The following is a 10,290-nucleotide window of genomic DNA, read 5'->3' on the forward strand; positions in this document are numbered from 1 at the left end:
TTTTTTTAATTCTGTCTCTCAGAGTGGGAATGCACCTACAATGTGAATTTCAGACCCCTCCATGATTTCTAAGTGGGAGAACTTGCAAAATCGCAGGGTGTTCAAATACTTCTGTTCCTCACTGTATCTGAGTGAACCTATCGTCAACATCTCAGTTTTAATCAGGACCGAAAAGCAGAAAATTTCTCAACATCCAGGTTTTCACATCTGGCAATCAGGTCTCAAGCCTGGGGATACCAGAAACATCATCCATCTTCATAGGACTAAAAAGCAAATATCAGCGTAACCGTGAAAGTCAATACCATGATCATTTATAATTTGACTGATTGATTAAATATAAATGATAAATACAAATGGGCCAAGATCAGAACCTTGTGGCACTCCAAAATTAACATCATAAAAAGTCAGTGTGTTATTATTATTATGAGACATATTGATAGGTAAGTCCAAGGCCCAATACAGGTCGCAAGACTCTTTTCAAGTCAGTCAAAAAATACCATGATCACTGATATCAAAAGCAATACTAAGATCTAGCAGAAGCAAAACAGACAGAATTTGAATCAATATTCATTACAAGACCATTCGCGAACTTCATGCTGTTTTGGTGGAATGGCAGTCTAAAGCTGACTGATATACTTTAAAGAGATTAGTGTTATATATTTAAGATGAATGAATGATGTTGAAACACACAGAAACAGGACAACAGGAATGGCTTCCTTCAATAAAGCTTTTACCATAGGAACTTTAAAATCACTAAGAACAATGTCAATCGTAATTAACACAATTACCTTAGTCAGTTTAGCTTGGAGAGGATCAAAGTCACATATACTAAGTTCAGTCTGCACCAGATGCATGCAAGTATGTATGAATGAATGTTTTATATTTTTCCTGTAATATACTGTAAATACTGTTTACAAACTAAGTCACTGTGACCAAAAAAAAAAGACAAGCCTAACAAAACATTCACACTAAAGTTTGTGTGTTTCAGTCACTGAGGACCACTGAAACAAGTAGGCTTACATGTTGTTTCGAGTTTTGATTGTGACTCACCTTTGAGAACTCAAACGCTGCTTTATCCACAAACTCTTTCTCAGACCACACTCTGGACCTTGGACCGATCTCTCTGTCAGAAAATAAGAACACAGTTTCTGTTTGCCTGCTGCAGGTAATATGATGACATAAACAGGTGTATGAAAAACAGTACCTGCTTTCCAGAGCTCCAACCACAATCGCTATCAGGTAGGAAGGCATGGGCACCTGAGGACAAAAGTAGATCCTGAAACGTATCTATTGTCATTGTTGTTGACCCATTTAATCTCAGAGAGTTGATTGTTATTACCATGAATAATTTCACTGATTTGTGGTGCCGCATGTGGGTGTCTTGCTAATGCACTCTCTTGTGTGTTTGTTATTTTTCCTAGTTTTCTCAGTCTTCAGCAACCCATCCTGGATTACCTTCACCAGAGAAGAGCTACTAAACATCAGACAACTCACTCCGAACACCTCTGATCATGATATTATTTGCAGTAGTTATGTAAGGGTGGGCTAAGTGTTTATATAATCTTGGAGAGATCTGTTTCTCTTCTTTGAAATGTTTGACAATGTTTGTGCATGAGGAGCCTTGGAAACCATCTACTGATAGCCCAAGGCTGATAGGGAACCTCCCTTAAATGGGAAGCTTGAAGTTGGACATAACTTCAGCCTTATGTGAACTGTTCGTGTGCTCTGTTCATGTTTAGAAAAGGAAATGTGTGCTAGGTCAATGCAACCTAGAAGTTCATGAACTGGACATCTCAGACAATTCCCAGAAGGAGGGGAGTGTACAGGAGGTGTAACCAGGAGATGATAAAAGTTGATAGCTGTGGGTTAGTGGTAGGAAGTAAGGATGATGCTGCAGTAGAGTGTGCATGTTTGGGAAGGGCAGATGAACAGGCAGAACCTGGCCGGGAGGGGACTCTGGACTGACCGACTGTAGGGCCAACCATGCCTGACTGACTCTTTGACAATTCTCATATCTAATACTTTTTTTATTCTTTATGCAGGAGCAGTAATTCTATCCCCTATCGTTCCGATTTCTGAAGTGTCTTACAATTTATTGAACTGCTCAGAATTATTGTAATATTAAGTGATTATTTGAATTGGGATGATTTGCCTGAATTAATTTAGTCCACACCAGACCCTACCCACTACACTGCAAGTCTTTTTTTTCTAGCTGGAAAAGTCCCATTTAAAGATCTGGCATCATTTCAGAGGTCAAACCACAGCAGGTGATAAGTGGTGGAACCTGTTCTAAAGGCTGTGTTCAGACTGACAATTACAATGTGTGAAAAAAATGTAGCTTCCTAATTCAGTTCAACAGACCACTGCAGTGAAACATGCAGCATTTTTGGGCAATGAGATTTTAGCCACTCAAATACCATAATTTCCGGACTATAAGCCGCACCCACCAAATGTAAGACAAAAAAATATTTTGTACATAGCCGCAGGTGTCCACGTTGTAACATGAGACATTTCGACAGCCAGATTGATCGCCTGTAAATTGAAGCGGCATCATATGCATTTCGTCGTGTGTTGTCCAGGATGAGGGTGTGTGCATGAAGCGACAAAAGTAGCGGCTGATAGTCCGGAAAGTACGGTACATGCAATTATACTTTTCTGATGGTGTAATTCTACCATTTATCTGACGATCATGAAGATAGAAGACAGTCCAGGCTATACTTTTCAGGGTTTTAAAATGTTATCTTATAAACCTCTATGCTCAAGTGTGCATGAATCTTCTCTTCACACTGGATTGTATTTCATCTTTTCTACTGTATCTGAGGCAACACCAGCGCAGGCCCTGGTGTAAGACAGGGCTGGTTTGAAGGTCTGAAGACACGCTTCAGGGGTGTTTCAGAATCTGTGAAATCATCTGAGGCCACTGGCCAGACTGTTCTTCAGTTGTTTGCTGCAAGTCTAATTAGCTACTGTAGAGCTGCTCAACCCACTGTTGTCTAATCACTCCTAGTTAAGTGGTTACTGTGAGCAGTCAAGACAAACTATTAAAGAAGTCAGAAGGTTAACGCTAACAATCTGCAAAGAAAGTGCAAAAAACTGACTGTAAATGGGTCAAATAAACATGGAATTGTCCTAACCCTTAAATAAAAAAATGACATATAGGACTCAATTCTTTTTCCTGTAATAACTGATCAGCAGCCCAGCAGTGACGATTATGTCTGTGCTGTGTAAACATACTGAAAAAGAGAGAAAGATTGGATGAGGAGGGAAAAGGAACTAGCACAGTCTACATTCTGCTGAATGTTACTGCGTGAGACTGATGTAAATCAGAGCTCTGTGTGTCGATCAGGTTGGACTACTCTTTAAAAGTTATTTATTGATGCATAACATTAAGTAAAATGAGAGCCAAGTATGTAGCATAATACACCACGGGTAGCTGCCTATGTTAAGGTTGCACTGTTCATTCTGAATGTAATGAATAGAATTGGATGACAGTCCAAATTATGTTTGTTTCATTCAGGTTTTCTATAAGGCGGTGAGAAATTTCACATTGCTCTCATGAACTTCATTAGTGCTGTGATGTACTTTTATAATGAAATATATAGATTTCATATAGGCTACATTTTAAGTTTAGGGTTTGTTGTGTTCATTATTGGTACTTAATGGTATTGGTACGGGGGTGGCTGTGGCTCACGAGGTAGGGCAGTCATCTCCTGACCAGCAAGTTGGTGGTTCAACACCCGGTCTCCCCGCATGCCTAAGTGTCCCTGAGCAAGACACTGAACCCCGAATTGCTCCCGGTGGCTTGACTAGTGCCGTTGTGTGGCAGCCTGTCGTCATCGGTGTGTGAATGTTGTGTGTGAATGGGTGAATGGTGTATCATCTCTGTAAAGGCCAGTGCAACACACTGTGAGAAAAGCGCTATATAAAATACAGTCCATTTACCATTTACTTTGCAATTTCACACATTGTAGAGATTCATGATGCATTTTTGTAAGTTTGGGTCCCAGAGAGAAACCAAATTTGTCTTTTGGGTCTCAAGTTGAAAAGGTTTGGGAACAACTGTTCTAAAAAAAATTTTTTTAATTTTCATGTCAGTGTTAACAAAAACATATGGTGACACTTTATTTTTATGGGTTCAGTATTTTAATAATAATTTTCTGGTAACAATTAATTTGGTACAAGTTATAAGATCAGTGTTGAGTGTTTTCAATGTCAGATGGTACCAACCTGTTGTTGGTCAGGATGAAGAAGAAATAAAGAGATTGAGACTGTTATGACACTATACAAGTATTAATATGTCCTGTTCATGTCTGTGACATCTTCTGCATTAAACTGTCTATAGAGTTGATGGACACCTGATATCAAATAAGTGAACAGCACTAGAAGATGACACCTACCGGCTGTCTGAATCTGTAGATGATGCGGCTGTTGTCCTGAGGATCGACTTCTTGTCCATCTCTCACTGCACTCATTACCGCTACCAGATCCTTAGGTACAGAAACCTGAAGAAGATAAAGTACACAGTCACACCTGATGAGACATCACCATCTATAAGATACAATTCAACAGGTGTATCACTAAACAGCTGACTCAGGATCTACCTCATGTAATTCCATCTGTACTGTTTACATACTCATTTTGCACATGCATAATTGCGCACTCACTGCTGAGTATTTACACTCCATGGCTCCCACTGAGCATATATTCTCTCTGCATTATATTGTATTTTGTATTTTTTATTCACTTGCTGCTTTAAAGTGCCTTAGATTTGTGATTTTACTGCCTATTTAGATTTGTGTTATTGCTCATCTACTTTATATTTCACTTGTATTATGTGGCATTCATGGGGACGGAAGAATTTCATTGTACAAGGAAACACGTTTCCTAACTGTGCATATGACAAACACTTGACCTTGACCGTGTTACCTGAGCATAGTAGGTGTGTTTGACAGATGGACTGTCCTGACAGGGGATCATACTCCTGCAGTGATGAGCCTGTAAGAAAAACACAAATAAAAGGTAAATCATTAAAACCTGCATTAAGATTCCCCCTCAGTCTGATAACCACAGTGACAGTGGGACAGGACATGGTGTCTCCCAGCTAGACCCCCCTCCATGACCCTCTGCTGCCTACAGCCTCCTGTTGTTATTCCAGCTTCTCCACCCTGTGTTGTCAAAGTACGGTCTGTAAATCAGCCCCGCCTGCTGCCTAGCCAAGGTTAGAAGAAGGTTTTTTCCAGCTACCAGTAGTCATGTCAAACAGCCATGGAGGAGCTCTGGGCGGCTAAAGGTCTGAACCAGTAGCTGCCAGAGTGAAGAGGTGGCGTCTTTTGCACAAAGAGAGTGGGACAAAGAACGAGCAACAACCAGGGTTAACATGGGTTTGGCTGTTTGACATGGAGAGGGTTAAAAGCAGCCAGAGGACTCAGATTGGATTCAGATGTGATGTTCTTCCTTCTGGATGTGTTAGCATCTAAAGCTAACCTGTTTGTTTTGGTAGCATTAGCCACCTAGCATGGTCATACCTTTTCTTTTTAATTTAAATATTATCTTACAATAACAATTGATCTCGCAATATTTTTAAACAAGTACACTTTAGGCACTGCTAGTTCTCAAAGGCCAGATGCACAAGCAGGGCCTTTCCAGCGTGAAGCTTGGTATGTCTGTGAAAACATTCTTCAAAGTTGAAAATGAGTTTTCACATGTGGCACCAAATGTAAAGCGAGTTTCAATGCCATCAACACACTTGGCATGGAAATGTGTTGTATACAATACGTTTAGCTACAATCCACAGATGGGTGACAATGATGAAAGCCTCCAGTTAATCCAAAATGCTGCAGCCAGAGTACTGACGGGAACTGAACTAGCAAGAGAGATCATATCTCTCCCATATTAGCTTCTCTCCACTGGCTCCCTGTAAAATCCATAACAGAGTTTAAAATCTCTCCTAACACACAAAACCCTCAAGATTAAACCGGTACAAAAAAGAGGAAGACTGTTGGCAGTTAGAGGAAAACAAGTGAAGCAACCTGTGTCCTAATCAGTATGTCACCATTTACTTCATACTGCAACACTGAGGAAGTTTCTGACAAAGAAATCTAAGCCACTTCTGAAACTCTCCGCTGTTACAGAAGATTCTGTGACTCAGCACAACAGTACAAACAAAAGACAGCATTTTCAGTTATAGAATACCAACATTTGGGGGGCGACAGTGGAGCGGTGGGTAGAGCAGTTGTCTCCCAACCAGAGGGTTGAAGGTTCGACTCTTGGTGCCTGCAGTCCACGTGTCGAAGTGTCCTTGGGCAAGACACTGAACTCCCCCATTGCCTGTGATGGCAGTGCGTATGCACGCAGCGGCCCGGGGCCCTCAGCTCCAAACACCATTTTGTTGCACGTGTCACAATATTACAATAAATAAAGTTTCTTCTTCTTTGTCTGTAAACTTCTAACTGCAAAACCAAGGATGTGTCTGATGGAGAAATCTGTCAAGAGCCACTTGTGGAAAGTATTACACAAGATTCACAGTTAACACAACAGTCCTGACAGTTAAACATACAAGTTCTCATAGTTGTAGTGTAACAGCTCATCTTTATGTGAACACCTGTCAGGTGAACAGTGACACACTCAGCTTATCAGCTGAGCTGACCCCTGAGCCGAACGCGCACCGACTGACAACTTCAGTACATGATCCAGACTATTTATACAAGCGACAGCTTTGCTTCTTTGTGTATTACCCATTTCATTTTACTCAAATAGTGCTTTATTTTTAAGCAAGATTGTCATTATTAACAGTATATTTTGCAATAAATGTGTACAAATATATTTTGACATTTTTATGTAATTATATTTTTAAGCAAGTGATATGAAAAACTTTCAATTTTGAATTTAGAAGGGTAAAAACATCTGGTTCAATTAGCATCCTGCTAAAGCAAATGTGTAGCGGTTTTGCTAGTAATCATTTATTCCAAAATACCAGTAGTAAATAGTGAGTCTGTAAGCAGCACAAGACATTCCTCTGTTTGACAGTCAAACTTTATTACAGTGTCAACCTATATTACAAGGTATAAAATACATTATTTTGAAATTGTATCATACAAATATTATGAAACTTTGAAAACATTTTAAAGCATAAAATGGCAAGAACTATTTAGTGAGTGAAAACCTATCAAGTGAAAAGATAGTTACTGTGAAACATGGACTCAGTACAGTCCTCACAGTTTTTCCAGTATACAAGTTACTCTGTAATATTAAAAAAAAACACCTTCAGTTGTGTTAACATGGTACAGAATATAGTTGCATATAGTCCTATGCAGGTTGCTGCTTCATGAAGGCAACTCAATTGTGTAATGTTACAATCAGGATAATATAAGGGAACAGTGGCTGTATCATTTATTGCACTATCACTTGGTTTACTTCTGCACAGGTATTAGGTGTCTCCAAAAACTCGTTACGCATCGTAGTTATGCATCGTACTTTACACTTGCACATCCTCTAATTGCTAAATGTGTTTATATTCCAAAGTGCATTTTGAGAATGCTAATATTTCTACTAACAAGTTACCTCCCATCTTCGCACAACAAATGCTTCTTACTTCACTGGGCTCTGTGGGCCAGTTCTCACAGGGGTTCCTGTAAAGACAAAGTGTGGGTTTAGGTTTGGAGTGTTTATCCGTGAATACTAACCCATTATCTGATCATAGCAACATAACATTAGGCTAAAAACAGCAGTATTTAGTTACCTGAGGAAAACAGCAGGGGCAGCTGTAATCCTGGTCATCAGTGTTGTTCATTTCTTCCCATTTTCCAGCCTGGCTCTTGCTCAAACATGTGTCGTTGTTTGGTTTTTGTTTCAGAAGCAGTTATTGTGGTGAAATTTAAAGTAGAAGAGAAGCCAACTGTAACTCACGCTGATCCCTAAGACACTAGAAACGCGGATTGGAGTGGCAGGTGGTTCTGCCACGTTCAGAGCAGACTGGGCTTTCAGGAAGGGTTAGGGGCTTTTGAGAGAGAGGCTGAAAGAGCTGCTGTAGACGCACCCAGTCCGAGGAAACGCAGGTTTTATGAGCAGACAGGCATGTAAACATTTCCTAGTAGACCCCAGAATAAAAATAAAAAAAAAATTGAAAAAGCTTAATATGTCAGCGTTAAACTGGTTCTTGTTTTCATGAAGAACTAAGCAAATATGCACCTGACACTGGCTGAACAGGTAGGGTTGGTTCTTCCCAGCAGTCTGTTCAGGTTTGAGCCACTGCAGAGCCGATGAAGAGGGAGACGTCTCATAGGTCACCTCCACAATCACATGCTGTCCCCTGATTGGCCAAGACAAGCACAGTTGTTACAATTTATTTTAAAAAGCCTTGATGTGAGGAAAGCAAAGACGACATCACCTGGAGATGTCAAACGGCAGCGTGATGTCCAGTGGTGTCCCCTTGAAGCTGTGTTTGGGGCCCAGACTGAAGCGAGCCGGCTGGCCATTCGCAGACACAGAGGCAATTTTCAGGTCTCTGGTGTCCAAAGTCTGTGTCAGATAAGACGATACATTTATCAGTGGGATTCGAGATTAACATCAGACAAGTTGAGTTGAGTCAGCACCCAGGAGCTAATAAACATTCATCTGTACTCTGATCTCAGGTGAATAGACCAAAGTCCATATCGACAACACAGCCCCAATAAATTCAGTCTTACAATGTCATTATGTCACGCTAAACTCCATGCAAAGACATAACAATTCAGCTTCCTTGCTTAAAAATATGTATATACATTTACAGGCAAGAAAAAAAAAACCTTTATATAGAGCAGCAGCTAAAGGATGAGAAATGTTTTAAATGTTAACATTTTAATGGGGAAATTGTGTTTATTAAACTGTAAATTGAAACTCCGCTAATAAACACCTGACAGGCCCACAAACCTGTTCACAGCAGCCCAGCCTTCAAGTCAAAGTCCGAGTGTACTACATCTCGACAAACTCAAGTTTTTCTCCTATTTACAGACCTCAAATGAGGAACTAACTAGAGAAGTGCAAAATAATCAAGCTGACATATGACAAGATGGATGAAGCAGAACTGCAGAGTGACGTGGAGGTTTTTGCAACTTCAAACGAAATCTTAACTTCTACCGAGATTCCAGTTCATCAGAACAGCTGTGTCTGCCTGCAGGCTTCACCTCATCAGAAAGAATTCACGTTTTAATGTGGTCTCATTTCGTTGATTTTCCCTGGTTCGCTACAGAGGGCGAGTGAAAGTAAAACTAAAAAGCTCAGATTTGCACCAGCAAGTTAATCAGCTGCAAGACACCAGTACAAAGTTAGCAACAGAAAATAACTGTGTGATTTAAAACGGCTGTGTTTGGTGGTTACGTTTCACTAAATGCGGAACAGGAAAAAATAGACATGAAAACATTTCAGAGGAGACGCCAGGTTCAGTGTTGACTGGTCTAAAAAAAAAAAAAAACAAACTGGATGCGGGGTCATCCGGGGCTCCACTACAGTGGGTGTCACGTCAAATGGCCTTTTCAAAACGGAGCAATTTAGAGTTCCGTTACAAAACGATATTCAGAGACCTCGTACTACCAGAGTTACAAAGTTAAACACAGACTATACAATGTGTACATTTACACACGATGAAGCCGAATTATGGGGCGACATCATTTTCAGATTTCTTTACAAACTGGCATTTTGAGGAGGAAATTCTGTTCACAGAAGTCTGTGTGTCGGCGGAACCACAGTCAAACACGTTTCAACTGGATGTACGTTACCAGAGTGGAGAAACGGTCCTCCAGAGACTCCACGGTGAGCTCCACCTTCGCCCTGATGGCATGTCTGTCGAAGTCCACGTGGAAGGACAGGTTCAGATGTTTGGTGACGCACCTGGTGAACGAAGAGAAAGCGCACGGGTCTGAAGACATGATGCTGTGTCCGGTAACAACAAACAGACTGGAGCGGCTCTCAGACAGCTGGGGTTATCTACTGGAATATGCCCTAAACACATCCGGTGCCTCATTTTCAAAATAAAACAGTCATTATAACAAAGACTGCGCAGAATAACACTTTTATTTTGAAGCATGGCAGGTAATTAAAAAAAACTTTAGAATGTGTTAATGGATCAAACCCGAATTTGGGCCGAGCTCCGAGGTAATTTGAGAATTAAGCTACAAATACATTAAAATGGAATGGAATGGACTTTCACCCACGACTGTGTCGCCTCCCACAAAGACAACATCATCCTAAAGTTCGCGGACAATACCACAGTGATAGGTCGCATCACTGGCGGGGACGAAGCAGCCTACAGGAGGG

General features: G+C 40.6%; 1 protein-coding gene across 1 annotated transcript in view; it reads right to left on the reverse strand.

The window, feature by feature from the left end:
* lta4h (leukotriene A4 hydrolase) overlaps window positions 1-9,970 on the reverse strand; it is an 18,979-nt gene extending 9,009 nt beyond the window's left edge. Inside the window, exons 1-7 of the mRNA XM_020595288.1 lie at window positions 9,753-9,970; window positions 8,387-8,517; window positions 8,188-8,308; window positions 4,927-4,995; window positions 4,398-4,502; window positions 1,205-1,257; window positions 1,051-1,123 (exon numbers count right to left, since the gene is read on the reverse strand). Of these exons, the coding sequence (XP_020450944.1) occupies window positions 1,051-1,123; window positions 1,205-1,257; window positions 4,398-4,502; window positions 4,927-4,995; window positions 8,188-8,308; window positions 8,387-8,517; window positions 9,753-9,902 (702 nt within the window). The 5' untranslated portion in view covers window positions 9,903-9,970. The remainder of the gene's footprint in view (window positions 1-1,050; window positions 1,124-1,204; window positions 1,258-4,397; window positions 4,503-4,926; window positions 4,996-8,187; window positions 8,309-8,386; window positions 8,518-9,752) is intronic.
* Between the last annotated feature and the right edge of the window lie 320 nt (window positions 9,971-10,290).

The sequence above is a fragment of the Monopterus albus genome, unplaced genomic scaffold (genome assembly GCF_001952655.1).
Source record: "Monopterus albus unplaced genomic scaffold, M_albus_1.0 scaffold26.1, whole genome shotgun sequence".
Classification (NCBI taxonomy): domain Eukaryota; kingdom Metazoa; phylum Chordata; class Actinopteri; order Synbranchiformes; family Synbranchidae; genus Monopterus; species Monopterus albus.